The following is a 17,324-nucleotide window of genomic DNA, read 5'->3' as shown; positions in this document are numbered from 1 at the left end:
GGAGGTACCATCATTGTGTTTGAATAATTTACGGGGTGGGTCCATGGTGTGGATTTTAAAAGTCAGCGATTTAAAAAGCGGATACTAATGAGATCTAATAAACCCCAGGTACTGTTTATTGCCTGCCGGGTACTAGTTAGACCACCAGCTATTTCATGCAAGTCGCCCTGTGCTGCTTCTTGATGTTGGCTGAGTTTAGCATCGATCAAAGATAGGATATCATTTTTTGAAACTATATGACTCCGTTCAGCAGGCTGAGCATCTGGAAGCTTCATGTAAACATCATACGCCGCTGATATTTGAGAGTCTGTTATGCCGCCTTCTTCGAAATCTATGTGTGAATCAACGCTCTTTCTGACACATTCTGGGGTGGTGGGTATATGAACTAGATCAAAATCTGATATACTGTACTCAAAAACATCAGAGAAATCACGAGGTAGCCACTCACTCGGGGGTGTTGCAGGTTCGCTGATGAAGATCGGTTCTGACTCTCCACTGTTGCACAAAGCTCCAGGTTTTTGTTGTTCTGGGAGGTCGATACTGCTTAAACATTCCAAAAACGTCTGGAATCGTACGGTGTCCTGATCATTATGAGGAGGGGTGCTGTTCTGCAGTCTGTGAAGATAGATAGACATGTGTTAAAACATTTTATACATGTACCCATTTCAAACTGAATAAGCGTGTCTCCCTCTCTATCTCTTTTTATCTAATTTATATATGCCTATGCTTACCTTGTAGTGTGCGTTATTCGGGATGGTCCTGCTCCTCCACACACACGGTTCTCTGGCGTGTGTAAAACGGTCAGTTTAGAACATTTGTAATTGTTTAAACCCCTTTTAATTTTTTTTTCTTTTTAAAAAATAATACACAACTATACATCCCGTTGTATACACACCTGATGTAAGGTTGGGCTCTGTGGTCGCGGTGTCTGAATGTTTTCCTGCTCAGTTTGTTAACCCTGGAACAAATCAAACAAAAACGTTATTACATAATTTAAAACAATCGCTAGTTTAAAACATACATACGTTTTAAAACCCAGTAATGCTGTACACACCTTGTGCCTGTTAGAGGACTAGTTCCAGCTGTAAAAGCGCCCGTTTCTAAAGAAAAGGGCCCTGGGCCGTTCTCCCGAACTCCTAAAAATTAAGCTTTTGTTTTAGGAAAAAAAAAATAGTTTGAATATCCTATAATATGTTAACATAACACTTTTTAAAAATACAATAATAGGTTTTGTTTTACTTACCGTTTACATGTCCATGTTATAAAGAACGATGTTAGTGTTGATGATCGCAAAGAAAATGGTGTGCCCTGCAGCGAATCTTGAGGCGTAAATGGCTCAGGGTATCGGGCTCTGAGCGTGTTTTTTTTTTATATAGGGTGGGTGTTTCCAAAAAGAAAGGTATGTCTCCAATCAATTTAAATGAGACCCTTCAGGGCTTTTGTCTTCTCAAGGAATTACAAAGGAGCCGATACTTCAGACAATAGGCGGGGTCGCCACCCGATTGGTAGCTACACCTGCCCCATTTACCTTGTCGAGGAATTACAAAAAGAGCCAATACCGGCCACTTTAAACAATAGGCTGGGCCCTTGTTCGCATGGTACTCTCAACTAGTGATACCCAGCGGTGGGCTTTTGCAATCCTGAACAAATTCAAACAATTAGCCAGCTGTTGAAAAGTTGGAGCGGGTCTGGGCGACTGGTTTTAGAAGTATCACTGTAGCGTTTATTTTCTAAAGGGCTGAATGTTATTTGCGACTATCTGTTGTGTTAAAAACTACTCTGAAACCATGAAACCCCTTACAGAAGAAATGGCCCGTTTGATCCGTTTTTAAATAAATAAAATGCTCGCATCGCTGCAAGGTGTGACACCGGAATCACAAAATGAGTGTATTTAAAAGACGATTAGTTTGAAAAGAGCGATACTGGCTGCTTATAGCATTTATTTTCTAAAGGACTGAATGCTATTTGTGACATTTACTGTGTTAAAAACTAGCTGGCTGGCTTTGTCTCACTCTTAGTTCAACATTCCGAAATCCCGATTTTTAAATAAAATGATCGCATCAACCCTGGAAAGAAAAACTAGTTAAATTAAAACTAGGGGTTTGATTAAATGAAACGCTTGTGAACATGCTGACATTACCCATTCAGAAGAAATTCCCATTTGTGCCATTTATAAAATAAAATGCATGCCTCACTGCAAGCTGAGACATTGTCAGATTTAGAAAATTAGTGTGATTAAAACACTATTACCAACACTTTTGACTAGAGCACCCCCTCTTTGTTAAGGCGCACTGTGAACCAAAACAGCTTCCACTCCGCCAAGAATGAAACAAGAAACAAAGAATTGCTTTTAAGAACACATACATAACTGAATGTTGCGATACACCTAAGTGATAAAAATAGTTTAATTAAAAACCCTATGGTTTGATTAAATTAAAACCCCGTTAAAAACCTATAAACTCATATAACCCCTCTGATCCCCTGTGGTATTTCCACACGAACAACCATACCCCCACCACACCTGAACGCGCATGAGCACACGCACGAAACCGGTCAAACCGGTTGTCAAACCGGTTTGGTTGGCCGCCATCTTGGACTAGTGCCATGTATTATGTGAACTTATCCAAGAATTTTAGAAACTGCACCTTTGGTATGAATTTTAAAATCCTATGTCAACTCGTTCTGGGGTTATGACATTCAAGATAAAACAAAGCGATGGTTGAGTTCGGCAGGTTGGAGACTTCTGTGAACAGTGTTAAAGAGATGCTTCAACAGGTTTCTAAAGAAAAAATGAACAAAGATCAAACAACCTTGCTTGAAAGTTTCAAGGATGCTTCTTTTCAGGACTTTGCAGACTGCACTTGGACGAGATGGCCGATCATTACTGAGAATAGCATTAATGAAGCGGAATAAAGAAATGAAAAGGTGACTCTCACATATGCTGCTATGATCAAAGCATGGTTTTAAAATGGCTACAGTGTAGTCTCATTGTGTATCATCTGGTGGTTTAAAGGCAGAGTCGGAGAAAGCGACACTGTTAGCCAGATCAGGAGCCTTAAAATAAAAGCAAATTTTACAGGAAAAAGAAGCTAAAGTAAAAAAGGAAAGAAAAGAGCTGGAGATAAAAACGGCTGTAACAGTATCTAATGCTTAATTTTAGCTTTAACTACTATTAAAGCAGTTGTTATAGCTGGTGGCTAGTAGAAGCTACTAGTGAAAGGGGTTCGTGTCTCAGAGCATCTATTTGTGATGGAAGGATCAAGAACCTAAGAATCCCTTACTTACCAGCAGCCAAGGACAAAGCAACGACATTTAATGCCCAAAGATTAACAGCTACTCAGCAACAAACAAATCAAATTTGAACCATTAGAGAAAAAAATTACTCAATCTACAGCTACTTTTAGTATCCATCCATCTTCATCCGCTTTATCCGGGGCCGGGTCGCGTGGGCAGCAGCCTAAGCAAAGAGGCCCAGATCTCCCTCTCCCCAGCCACCTCCTCCAGCTTATCCGGGGGAACACCAAGGCGTTCCCAGGCCAGCCGAGAGATATAATCTCTCCAGCGTGTCCTGGGTCTGCCCCGGGGCCTCCTCCCGGTGGGACATGCCTGAAACACCTCACCCAGGAGGCGCCCAGGGGGCATCCTTGTCAGATGCCCGAACCACCTCAGCTGGCTCCTTTCAGCACCATTGATGTTAAGTTAGACTCTTTTTCTCCAATTGATCTTTCTGAGTTAACTTCAATAATTACTTCCTCCAAACCATCAACGTGTCTTTTAGACCCCATTCCTACAAAACTGCTCAAAGAAGTCCTGCCATTAATTAATTCTTCGATCTTAAATATGATCAACCTATCTCTAATAATCGGCTATGTACCACAGGCCTTCAAGCTGGCTGTAGTTAAACCTTTACTCAAAAAGCCATCTCTAGACCCAGCAGTCTTAGCTAATTATAGGCCAATCTCCAACCTTCCTTTCATATCAAAAATCCTTGAAAGAGTAGTTGTCAAACAGCTAACAGATCATCTGCAGAGGAATGGTTTATTTGAAGAGTTTCAGTCAGGTTTCAGAGCTCAGCACAGCACAGAAACAGCATTTTTCTTTTTTAACACAGTGCTATGAAAGTATTTGCTCTTCTTTATATATTTATATAAATGTATATATATTTATACTATATTTTGCATATTTGTCACACTTAAGATGTTCCAGATCAAATACATTTTAATATTAGACAGTAAAGATCCAAGAAAATGCAGCTGTTAATTAATTGCATTTATTAAGGGGAAAAAGCTGAACTTACCTAAGCCTGTGAAAAAAAAAAAATAATTGCCCCCTAAACCAGGTAACTGTTTGTGCAGTAAGAATGCCAGTCAATGGCTGTGAGTCTTTCACCTTACTGTGGAGGAACTTTTGTGTGTACTTTATTGTACTTTATTGAGCCCCGTGGGGAAATTGCTCTCTGCATTTAACCCATTCACTCAGTGAAGCAGTGGGCAGCCATTGGGCGCCCGGGGAGCAGTGTGTAGGGACGGTACCTTGCTCCTCAGAGCTCCTGAGCCTCAGAGCATGAACTGATGGCCCAACATTCTTCTCTTTGTTAGAGAGCAAAACTCATGTTCTTGCTGCATGAAGTGACAAAACCAATCAGGCTTCAGGGTTTGTTTGTTTTTTTCTTAATTAAATTGTCATTTAAAAACTGTATTTTAAAAAAAATAAAAGCTTCTTATTGGGTAAAATTTATATGAGCAAAGGGTGAAAAGGGATGTTTTCGTACAGAAGATACGCCACATTTTATTTGATGATATACACACATGTATATACTGTGTAATGCATCTTTCTATATCTAGTTATAGTGATACACAAGTCTATGTGTAGATCTACAAATGTGATGAAAAAAACAGCATATCGACATTTCTGGTGTGAAGTTAGAAAAACTGGACGCAGAGACGGTTAAACTATAAAAATACACCAGCTATCAACCAACAATGATGTTACCAGAAATGCTCGAGGTCTTAGGGCTGCAACTAATTTGAATTATTGTTGAGTAGCACACAGTTTTCTTAAAGTTTAAGCACTCGTGTGCAACTAAATGATAATGAAAATGTCGGTGTATGGAGCAGAGGATTCATGAAAGCTTGTTGAAATCTTGAGTTTGTAAAGTTTTTAATGGACTTGTTCAACATTTCCTAACATTGTTGGAATTTGAGCCCAAGCAAATTCAGGCACTGCACAGACACGCAGAGATCCTTTGCAGAGCACGACTGGGTTTTAGAGTTTAGGCCGCAGAGATCCAAGCACAGGTTTGTCTGAGCAGAACTCCTTCCACCAGGATGGACGTTCCAGCACTTTGCTGCCCTGCATTACTGTGGACCACAGGTGGTTGTAAATCTGCAGGAAGAGGACAAAGGAAAAGTGTTTCTTCACGTATTTAACACGGATTCTCACGCTTATTATCTGAGATTACTTGTGTTGTGATGTAGCCAAATGTAAATAAAAGGGAAATGTTTCAATGTCCTTGAAATTTGACGGACAGCAACGTTTTTACGATACAGCTGGATTTTCTGTGTTTGTATGTGTTTACCTGTCCATCAGCGCAGCCAATAGGTGAGTTGAGGATGAAATCGGTGGGTGCCAGGACATCCACTAAGGCTACTGCATCATCCTTTAGCTGTGAGAGAGACAGAGCAGATTTTACAGTCAGGCCAAGCCATCATTTCTTCAATGTCCTTCTGTTCCATGAAGACATTCCCAAAGTACAGGAGAGCACAAGTAAGGCACTGTTAGACCATACGAGTCAGTGCATAACTACATGGTCCAAACGATGGATGGAGTCGCTTTGAGGTCACCGACAGATTCTGAAGCTTTGAGATTTTTTGCTGTCTTTGTGTTTAGAAATCAAATGTTGTGAATCACAAATCTGACTGAGACCCAGGATACGGCCTTCTCCGGTGGACACGTTAATCAAAATGTGGACACGCCCTGAAGCATACCAGAGTTTTGACTTTCATGGTACCAAAATAGTCAAATGTCAAGTTTAAGATGAATGTGTAAGATTATCTGCTTTACTCTGTCAAAGGAGCCACTCATGTGTTTTTATTCCTCATCTCTTAACTCATAAATACAAACAGCTGAATAAAGAACAAAAACACGACAGTACGAAATGCACACGTGTGCTTATTACAGCAACCGCATTTGTAATTGCTTTGATAATAAGTGGAGCTGTGCCCTATACATAGGAATGTATATGCATTTCTGTATACTTGAGCAAATTCCTGTATATCTGCCATAAACAGATCCGGCCTCTTTCTCGTGTACCTGGGAGCAGAGAGTGAGGATTGCCATCTGGACCAACTCAGCAGGCTTACGTCCACTCCAGTAATTACCTAGAAACAACAACACTGTGTTACCACATCACTACGATGAAGATTTCTCCGTGTATACAGCATCGAGCCCACTACATACCCTGGTACAGTGTCGCCATGTGGCTGCTGAGGCTCCACAGCCCATACAAGGCACAAAGTTTCCTTAATACTGGTCTGAGACCAGCTGGTGTGTCCTGATTAGTGGTCAGCTCATGAAATCTCTGCAGGCAGGTGTGCTCAATGTAGGCCAAGGCCAGTGACCTGCAGTAGTAAACCTGTACACATACACAGACTTTTACATTTAAGTACACTGAAGACATAAAAACACAGAAACAGCCTATTTGTAATCCAACCACTGACACGTCCAGAACACGTGCACATCCGCAGGCCCACAAAACTCCTCTACAGGAAGCTGATTCTGGCTTTTTAAAAAGTCTAAACCTCTGATCCTCTGAGTCTCACCCAGTAGATAAAGCAGAGTTTAACTGGAGCCAGTGTGGGTAAGGGGCCTTACATACCTGCTCACCCTGGTATGAAGAAACCTGACCAGCCTAAATCAGATGCTATCAGTCCCATCTGTTAGCGGTTGCTGCCCACTTGTTATTTCTGGGATGATTTTAGTAGCCTGAACAGCAAGGAAGGATTATTTTTTACCTGCATTTGTCCCACTAAAGAATAATATTCAGACTTCTACGTTTCACCAAAGATGAAAAAGTGAATGTTCACTATTTGAAGCAACTTAGCACTAACAAAATAACAATCAAATCACCTGAACTAAACTTATTATACTATACTGACCAATCTGCTCTGAGCTCATGCTGACTCTGTTATGTTTGGTAACAAGAGGTTGGAGAAGGGATGAGCACAGAACGATCCTGTTATTCCAGGCCGAGCTCCTGGACGTATGATGCAAATCAAAATCCTTCTGAATTAAGCTTTTAGCACAGAACAAATGAGCAGACAAAAAGCCACAAATTAGAAAATCACGTCACAGGTCGGACTGCAGCTCCCCCTCTACTGCTGCAATGTTCAGCTGTGACCGTCTGAGATCTTCTGAACTGCTCATCTGACAGAAGATAAAAGGGAAGAAGCTCAAATCTATTTTACACCCCACTTTGGTACCTGCTCACCCTTTCTCCCCCCTCTCTCCTACTGAGCGTCACATCTTTGCATGTTGACCATCCAACCATGTAACCATCAGTGTCCACCCACTTTTATTCTACTTCTCTCTGACTCTGAGTTTAAACTTTAAAATCACTTCATTACAGTTTCTTTGCTTTTCCCAAGTTCACATCACACTGAAACATTCAGTCACATTTGGCTTCATGTTTCACTCAGTTTATTCTAATTAGATCTGTGTAATTTCACATGAACATTTCTGTAACATGAACATCAACTCAAATACAGAGTAAGACTTTCTTTTACTTTTAAAACTCTGTTAGGTTAGTTATTTAGTATTTATTTGTTTATTTCAGGCACGTTCTTGTTGCCTAAAATAAACTTCTCTGAAAGTCAGACACAGGGTACTCAGCTCTGTTATTAGAATCACTGGTATTGTAATTTCTGATTCATTGTACTGGTAAACGTAGACATATTTATTTGTATTTATTTATGTATTTAATATGTGACACACACAGAACTCAAGCATTAGAACAGATATTTCAAACTACATTTCTTATTTATATACTGATCAAACTTATATTTTGATTTATATTTGACTAAGAACAAAAACGCTTTATCATTAGGAAATATGCTAGCCCTGCGATGGACTGGCAACCTGTCTGGGGTGTACCCCGCCTCTCTCCCTGTGGCAGCTTGGATAGGCTCCACCCCCCCACCACCCTGATGAGGATAATTGGAGGAGACGGATGGATATTAGGACAGAGAAAAGCTCTGTTGTCTTTATTAGGACTCAGTCTCCTTCTACCCCAGGTCACATGACAGAAGCAACAGCTAGTGGAGGAAACTGTGCTGACTGCAGACAGAAGTATGTTCTTCTGCACAAAGTGGGTGGCATTTCATCAGGTTTCTGTTGACAGTGTATATATTGTGTTCTGTGCATGTGGACTGTCCAGAGAAACAAAGACATTCATTGTGGAAAGAGATGTTGACACTGTATTCCCCAAATGTCACATTTCAGATATTATCAAGTACACCGACTGCTTCACTACTGACTGATCCATGGATCGAGGAATCAGGGAAGCCGTTTGGTTTCTGTAACTTTTGGTGCAGTATATACAGTACTGCAGATACAGGCTAATGTCTGCATCATGGTGCTGCACAGCCTGCTATGAATATTTCTGACCTGATCTGTTTACTATGATTTACATCCTGAGTAGACGATATAAGGTTGGAGTGGACAGACAAATCTTAGAGTCTTAGAGGCAGAACATTTCATAGTGTTCATACTCTTTTCCCCAGACCATAAAAGCTTCCTGCTGACTAAGAAAAAAAGGCAATCAAGTTGCAAGGTCCATCACTGACAGCAGCACAGGCTGTGTCAGTAACAGGTCATCTCAAATACTGGGTTCATGCCAGTCTGGAGTAAGTTCATCTCAGATCGATGAATCCAAATCAAACGACCTTTAGCTCAGTCTGATTTGGATAAAAAGCATCAAGTTTCTGTCCAAACTTCGGCCAGTGAAGCTGCATATGATGCTGAATGCCACCAGAATCAGATGTTTGGATGTATGTGTGTGTCTGCACACAGTCGTTGGTCTTACTTGGCAGTTGTTACGGGCTTCAAAGTCATCGTTGCCCGACGCTCGCTCTTGTTCCAGCTTCTTCTGACTCTCCTCCAGCAGGAAACACACAAGCCACTTATAGGCTGCCAAAGGCACTGACAGACAAGGGGGAGGATGTTAGCTACACTGGAAAGGTTTCAGTAATATAGTCTGTAGTCAAGCTGAACCAGTCACAGCAGAAAGGCAGATACATTTACATGTTTATGGCCAACTATTATAAATCACAATCAGGCAGCTTACAGTGCAGAGAAGCAGACACATGCGGCTCTATCAGTTCCCCTTTTTATTTATGTTCCTTTTTTCTTAAATGTTCCCCACCTCCCCTCCTTTGTAATCACATCGATGGTGTTGGGTTAGCACCAGCGTGCAGTGTGGGGTCCTCTCAGACCCACAGCAGAGGGCTGAGAACTGACCCCAGATCCTGAGGAGGGAGCCTGTTTCTTACTGGGTCAGCAGGGAAATGAATATATGAATATCAGGGCTACGTGACTAAAGTTCACTACACTCTTGTTTGTGGAACATATTGAAAATTACACATTTACCTCATTTGCAAATCTCGCTCTGTTTTAAAAGGTTTAGTATATAAGAGGATCTGAAAGGAAGAAATTCCACCATCTCATGTAAAAGTTGATTTGAAGCTGTAGCAGAAAGTAACGTACCTGCAGAATCCACACAGTCGTCCACTGTGAGTGCAGTGAACCTGCTTTTGAGGATCTCCTGAGACTCCTCCAGAAAATCCACGGTGTGAAAGGGAGACTCAATCCGCACACCATCTGACCCCCCATAACCAAACACCAAAGAGAGAAGCTTTAGTGACTGACCCAGCCCATCTATTGACCTTTACTGCAGGTATTTATAATCTGCTGGTGAACAGAGGACTGACCACGCTGTTTTGCATGGAGCCAGGAGAGCAAATAGCTGCTGGTCTGTTGCAGCAGTACGTTGTTGTCTCCTTCATATGTGCAGTTTGGGTCATTGTCATCACGCAGGTCACCCAACCGATTCACTGATTAAAAAAGGAAACACTGACGTATACACACAGTACTGTGCACAAGTGTTAGGCAGGTGTGAAAAATGCTGCAAACAAAGAAAGCTTTCAGAAGAAATGATGGTTTATTGGCCCCAAATGTATTCTGCAGCAGGACAACAAGCCCAAACACACAGGCGGTCATGGAGAGCTATCTTCAGCGTGAAGAAGAACAAGAAGTACTGGATGGTCCGGCCCCCACAGAGCCCTGATCTCAACATCATCGAGTGTGTCTGGGCTTACAGACAGAAGGATGTGAGGACGCCGACATCCACAGAAGACCTGTGCTTAGTTCTCTGAGATGTTTGGAACGACCTACCAGCAGAGTTCCTTTAAAAACTGTGTGTGGACATAGAAGAAGGCAAAGGATGGTCCCACCAAAGATTGATGTGATGTGATTTAGCTCTCTCTCGATACCTACTGCAACCATTACCGATCTACACCACAGCAGCAGTGATCAGTGAGATGCTTGGCTACAAGCTCAACAGTCACAAAGAGCAGTACCCTCCATAGAGAAGGAGACTAGAGGCTAAGATCAAGGTAGCACAGAGGGAAGTTAGCAAACTATCGGAGCCCCAGAAAGGTGCAACAAAGAAGGTGCCTAACAAGTACAGCAAGCTGTCCATTTCCGAGGCCTTGGAAACTGCCAAGCAACGACTCACAGCCTTGACCAGCCAAGGAGGTTCACCAGAGAGAACAATGTTGCTACAAAAATGGTGAGAAAAAGCCAGTTAACAGTGGAAGAGAGACAGACCATCATGACACTTAAAAATACAGTGGGGCAAAAAAGTATTTAGTCAGCCACCGATTGTGCAAGTTCCCCCACCTAAAATGATGACAGAGGTCAGTAATTTGCACCAGAGGTACACTTCAACTGTGAGAGACAGAATGTGAAAAGAAAAATCCATGAATCCACATGGTAGGATTTGTAAAGAATTTATTCGTAAATCAGGGTGGAAAATAAGTATTTGGTCAATAACAAAAATACAACTCAATACTTTGTAACATAACCTTTGTTGGCAATAACAGAGGTCAAACGTTTACTATAGGTCTTTACCAGGTTTGCACACACAGTAGCTGGTATTTTGGCCCATTCCTCCATGCAGATCTTCTCGAGAGCAGTGATGTTTTGGGGCTGTCGCCGAGCAACACGGACTTTCCACAGATTTTCTATGGGGTTGAGGTCTGGAGACTGGCTAGGCCACTCCAGGACTTTCAAATGCTTCTTACGGAGCCACTCCTTTGTTGCCCGGACGGTGTGTTTTGGATCATTGTCATGTTGGAAGACCCAGCCTCGTTTCATCTTCAAAGTTCTCACTGATGGAAGGAGGTTTTGGCTCAAAATCTCACGATACATGGCCCCATTCATTCTGTCCTTAACACGGATCAGTCGTCCTGTCCCCTTGGCAGAAAAACAGCCCCATAGCATGATGTTTCCACCCCCATGCTTCACAGTAGGTATGGTGTTCTTGGGATGCAACTCAGTATTCTTCTTCCTCCAAACACGACGAGTTGAGTTTATACCAAAAAGTTCTACTTTGGTTTCATCTGACCACATGACATTCTCCCAATCCTCTGCTGTATCATCCATGTGCTCTCTGGCAAACTTCAGACGGGCCTGGACATGCACTGGCTTCAGCAGCGGAACACGTCTGGCACTGCAGGATTTGATTCCCTGCCGTTGTAGTGTGTTACTGATGGTGACCTTTGTTACTTTGGTCCCAGCTCTCTGCAGGTCATTCACCAGGTCCCCCCGTGTGGTTCTGGGATCTTTGCTCACCGTTCTCATGATCATTTTGACCCCACGGGATGAGATCTTGCGTGGAGCCCCAGATCGAGGGAGATTATCAGTGGTCTTGTATGTCTTCCATTTTCTGATGATTGCTCCCACAGTTGATTTTTTTCACACCAAGCTGCTTGCCTATTGTAGATTCACTCTTCCCAGTCTGGTGCAGGTCTACAATACTTTTCCTGGTGTCCTTCGAAAGCTCTTTGGTCTTGGCCATGGCGGAGTTTAGAGTCATACTGTTTGAGGCTGTGGACAGGTGTCTTTTATACAGATGATGAGTTCAAACAGGTGCCATTCATACAGGTAACGAGTGGGGGACAGAAAAGCTTCTTACAGAAGACGTTACAGGTCTGTGAGAGCCAGAGATTTTCCTTGTTTGAGGTGACCAAATACTTATTTTCCACCCTAATTTACGAATAAATTCTTTACAAATCCTACCATGTGGATTCATGGATTTTTTTTTCACATTCTGTCTCTCACAGTTGAAGTGTACCTCTGGTGCAAATTACTGACCTCTGTCATCATTTTAGGTGGGGGAACTTGCACAATCGGTGGCTGACTAAATACTTTTTTGCCCCACTGTATAGGTCTTTCCTACAGAAACATTTCAAAGAAAGTCAGTGAATCGATTCCTTCACCATCAAAGGCACTCAGGAACTGTGACAGGAAGAGGTCTGGCAGACACAGCTGAATCAGAGGACAAGTTTCTGAGAGTTAACAGCTTGTGTGATGGCGGCTCACAGATCAACAGCTTCAAGCGTAATAGTGGTCGTAGCGAGCAAGTCTCAGCTTCAGCTGTGAAGAGAAGACTTCGAGCTGCAGGTTTAACAGGACGAGCTGCAGAAAGAAAGCCAGACGTCAGACTAAGACTGAGGCTTGTCTGGGCCATGAAATGCTACCATTGGACTACTGAAGACAGAAAGAAGGTGTTATGGACTGATGGATCAACATTTGAAATCTTCGGTTCGTCACGCAGGATCTTTATACACCGTCGAGTAGGTGAAAGCTCCACAGTGTGTGGCATCAACTGTCAAACGTGGAGGAGGAAGTGTGATGGTCTGGTGCCGTTTGCTGATCCAGGCTCGGTGACGTGTACAGAGAGAGAGGCTTCCTGAACCAAACTTTAACTTTACTGGCAACCAATGAAGAGAAGCTAAAACTGGAGCGATATGTGACCTTCTGTTTGTGCCAGTTAAAAGTCTTGCTGCAGCATTCTGCACAGTCTAAAGAAACAAGTAAAGAGACTTTTACAATAATCCCAACAGGACGAAATAAAAGCATGAAGAATCATCTCAAGATCCTTAGATCAGGGGTCTCGAACTCCAGGCCTCGAGGGCCGGTGTCCTGCAGGTTTCAGATCTCACCCTGGGTCAACACACCTGAATCAGAGGATTTGTTCATTACCAGGCCTCTGGAGAACTTCAAGAAATCTTGAGGAGGCCATTTACCGTTTAAATCAGCTGTGTTGGATCAAGGACAACTTAAACCTGCAGGACACCGGCCCTCGAGGCCTGGAGTCCGACACTCCTGCTTTAGATGATAAAAACGGCTCTGAACCAGCCGTTTGGAGTGATGCTCTATTGAACTGTTGAATATGACACTGAGGTTTCTGAGGTTCGATTTAACAGAAGAGTCTAAGAAACTGATATGCTGTCTAATACTGAAATCATATGATTGGGAGCAATAATCAAATTATTAATATTTTCATTCATCCAAAGACAAACATTTAAACATAGGATAGTAGATTTTTCCAGAGGTGCCACTTTGTCTAAAATAGTTACACTGACTGCAGAAAGATGAAACATTTGAGTCCACATCACAAGTTTAAATCAGCATCAAACATGGCAGAGAACCTTTCAGCAGCATCCTGGTTTATAATTCGTCTTGGAATAAAATGACAAAATAAAAAATATGCAGCTGTGGTCACTCACATGGAAAGCCTCCACACAAACAGCAATTATAGTTAAATCCAAGGAGAGAACAAGGACCAGTGTGTGTCCTTTATATGACTGGGACCAGAAACATGCTGCCTAAAGTGAAAAGATTCTGTATTTTTGGATGAGTGCCTCCCTTTTATGGCACTGGTTTGGTCAGGATGCACTGTGCGTTATCTTCTCTAATCTTTTTTGAGAGGGCTTTGCAGATTATTTTAAGATCAACATTAATATATTGGACAATAGCTGACATGCAGACTTGGATCAAACCAATGTTCTGATTAGTAGATGACCTGCCTGTCCTCCTGAGAGACAGCCAGCCCTAAGCGAGCATGTGCAGGAGTGATATTGAGACAGAGAGAGACTGACTGGCCAAGTATCCGTGTCCACCACAGGCCTCCCGGCACTCCTGGATGCCTCTTTGAGCAGTCCATGATCCCAGTGGTTTGCTGGAGCAACCAATTGCATGGATCTCTCTGCCCATCCCTGCCTGAGAAACACAGATATATTCAACTTTACTTCACAAAAACCGAGCACTTCAAATACACACATGCTGCATGCTTACTCACTGTGTCACTGTTGTCTTTCAACATCTGTCCAATCTGAAACTCAACAAAGTTCATTAAGATGGATTTGGTGAAGTTTTCAAGAGCATAGGCTGCCGCCAAGTACGGAATCAGACGCCATTGCTGGGAAAACACACAATAAGTACATGGAATTTAATAACAACAGCCACACTCACTCACTTACTTACTGTTGCTGTTCAATATTAAAAAACATGATTCCCACAATACACTGATGGACTCAGGAAACTAAGAAAACAAACCTTATTTACTCTGCACTACGTCAGCGTACAGATCATTACATAAATCGTTACTGTATCTGAATCCTTATGTGAGGATTTATCATTTCTGGATATTCAGTAGTTGAACTGCTTTTACATCTTCATTAACAGCAGTGTGACGGTGTGTCCCCGAGGAAAGATTCAAAGCTTCCAGTCCAGATTTTATAATTCATCCAACTTCAGTCGTTTGTTTTATTGTTACTTGGCATCCATTTCCATAATGCATAAGATATTTTAATGATTCAATTATACTTTAATTCCAATAATAAAAGCTGCACACAATAGTGATGTAACTGCTACAAACAGTAACTTTAAATCTAAACAGAAACTCACCACAGCTCAGACCTAACGCTGAAAATAAGAATGAATAAAACAGCTCTGACAGTGGTTAATATCTAATCTATGGATGGCTCCTAAGCAATGATTATTTTGTAAAACCGACCACGTTTTAGTCGCTTCAGAAAGGCAAGCTGGTCTGATGGGCTCTAACAGTAACTGTCAGCAGTCCTTCAATCACAGTGCTCACATGCATAAATGTGCACAGCTTCCTCATTCTGATAAAACCAGGGATGCAAAAATCAACCTAAGGTCCTGTTAAAGGTTTTCACACCACTGTTATGTTGGAGCAGTTGTGTGCATGTGTAACTTTAACATTTCAATCCGAGCTCCTCTTGGTCGGCACTAAATCAACATGAACCAACAGCTTCTCTGTTACTATCAATACCTCGCCGGTCTTCGTTTCTTCCTCTGTGAAACGTTTGTGTGTCATCCTCGACAGTACTCTTTCAATTCACACATTAATAATGTTACTCGGTCTGATTACTTTCAATTGCGCAACATTAATCGTCTCCGTCCTTTTCTCCGCCCACGTCGCTGCCATTCTTGTCCACAGCCTTGTTACTTCCTGGACTGATTATTGTAATTCACTTCTTTTTGGTCTTACTCAAAAATCCATCCACAAGCTCCAACGCGTCCAGAACTCTGCTGCCTGTATCATCACCAGGACCCCTTCTATCCACCACATCACTCCTGTCCTGCAGCAGCTTCACTGGCTCCCGGTCAAATATGGCATCAATTTCAAAATACTCTTGCACACATTTAAGGCTATTCATCATCTCTCTCCTCCATATCTCTGATCTGGTTAAGATCACCGCCCCATCTCGTTGTCTCAGATCTACTTCTTCCCTTTCACTCTCCGTCCCCTCCCCCCGTCTTGCCACCATGAGGAGCAGGGCTTTCAGCTGCTCTGCTCCACGACTCTGGAATTCCCGACCTCCTGATTTAAAAAATATCTCTTCCTTCTCTCTCTTTAAGTCCCAACTCAAAACTCACTTGTTCAAAATAGCTTATCCCACATAACCTCTCCACTCTGCTCTTTTATTAGTTTATGTCTTATGCTTTTATGTTGCTTTTTATTCTACTGTGACCTTGAGTGTTCTGAAAGGTGCTTTCAAATAAAATGTATTATCATCATCATCATATCATTATCATTATTATATTATTATTATTAAACTAAACTGGGGATTATAGATTACATAGTATTAGTACACTCTGGTGTTATCTTTCACGCTTTATGCGGCTAGCTTAGTGCAGGCAGCACCAATGAATCAGCTGCTAATATACGAGGCACACTTGGAAACCCTAACAGTCCAGGTCAGTCCTGATCCTGAGAAGGGACCGGACCCATCCATCTGCTGGCCAATAACCTGCCTCAGTAACACACGGGGCCTCCTGTCCAGCATCAGAGGGGCAAACATGAGCAGGCAGCTCGCTTACTAACATGCTGTCTATCTGCTGATTCCAGGTCTTTCTGCAGCTCTCCACAAGTAGTCACTGACTCTTGGACAACTCTTCTCATATTTCATTTCACCCCTCTGTCTGAAATCTTGCACCTGGTCGTGGACGGTTTATGTGCTCACTCGAGCCTTCAGCAGTTTGGAAATTCTCGTTGACATCAGTACGTTTCCCAACAATAAGGTTGCAAAGGTGTTGAGAAAGCTCCCTGGGGTTAAACATCGAGAGGTTTCCTGTGTGACACCTGCTTATGAATGAATCAGCTGGTATTAATATTGATATCGTGGCAGTGCTGTCTTCTAATTACTGACAGGTGGCAGCTGTCAGGCTTCAGTGTCCTAACTTTCCATGCATTTGGCACCTCACTTCCTTCATGTGTTCAACACCTTTCCCCTGTTTCACATGTAGCTTAATTCATAGACATTTATGGTTTGATTTTTTTGAGTAAATTGAATATGTTGTTCCCAACACCTAGTGAAAATGTCAAAAACACCTTTACAAATATATTTAGTTAGAAAACTGGGTGAAACTTATTTTACCCACTAAACGTTACCTGTACCTGATATTATTACCTGTAACTGGTACTCTAAAACAGGGATTTCCTCTGTGTCTGTGGGTCCAAACTGTCTCCTGGCAGCTGAGAAGCGGATTGCCACTGTCAAAGCTAACTTCAGGTTGATAAGAGCCATCCTGGTGATATACACTCTGCCCCCTGATAAGGCACCAAGAGATGCCCCAAAACGCTTTTTAGGGTCCTGGAAGAGACAAAAGAGACACTGATGAGGACTGATTAAAACATAGCAAAGATATTATTATTATTAGTCATTAATAAA

General features: G+C 42.2%; 1 protein-coding gene and 1 long non-coding RNA gene across 4 annotated transcripts in view; both read right to left on the bottom strand.

The window, feature by feature from the left end:
- Positions 1 to 247: 247 nt before the first annotated feature.
- LOC308412331 lies at positions 248 to 2,428 on the bottom strand. The gene is made up of 5 exons (XR_013974564.1): positions 1,244 to 2,428; positions 1,055 to 1,148; positions 896 to 958; positions 732 to 783; positions 248 to 615 (listed from the first exon to the last, which is right to left on the bottom strand). It is a non-coding gene; the product is annotated as an uncharacterized lncRNA (long non-coding RNA).
- Positions 2,429 to 4,033: 1,605 nt separating this feature from the next.
- acox3 (acyl-CoA oxidase 3, pristanoyl) overlaps positions 4,034 to 17,324 on the bottom strand; it is a 32,116-nt gene continuing 18,825 nt past the window's right edge. The window contains exons 10-19 of one of the 3 annotated variants that reach the window (XM_080868534.1): positions 17,064 to 17,246; positions 14,423 to 14,542; positions 14,223 to 14,343; positions 9,987 to 10,109; positions 9,763 to 9,876; positions 9,083 to 9,198; positions 6,460 to 6,634; positions 6,313 to 6,380; positions 5,579 to 5,665; positions 4,034 to 5,385 (exon numbers count right to left, since the gene is read on the bottom strand). In XM_080868534.1, coding sequence (XP_080724660.1) covers positions 5,266 to 5,385; positions 5,579 to 5,665; positions 6,313 to 6,380; positions 6,460 to 6,634; positions 9,083 to 9,198; positions 9,763 to 9,876; positions 9,987 to 10,109; positions 14,223 to 14,343; positions 14,423 to 14,542; positions 17,064 to 17,246 — 1,227 coding nt within the window. In that variant the 3' untranslated portion in view covers positions 4,034 to 5,265. The remainder of the gene's footprint in view (positions 5,386 to 5,578; positions 5,666 to 6,312; positions 6,381 to 6,459; positions 6,635 to 9,082; positions 9,199 to 9,762; positions 9,877 to 9,986; positions 10,110 to 14,222; positions 14,344 to 14,422; positions 14,543 to 17,063; positions 17,247 to 17,324) is intronic. The other 2 variants (XM_080868533.1, XM_080868532.1) reach the window with 2 other exon arrangements.

This window comes from Rhamphochromis sp. 'chilingali', assembly GCF_963969265.1.
Source record: "Rhamphochromis sp. 'chilingali' genome assembly, chromosome: 1".
NCBI classification, from domain to species: domain Eukaryota; kingdom Metazoa; phylum Chordata; class Actinopteri; order Cichliformes; family Cichlidae; genus Rhamphochromis; species Rhamphochromis sp. 'chilingali'.
Note: the sequence above shows the minus strand (reverse complement) of the source record. Positions and strands in the feature narration are given on the sequence as shown.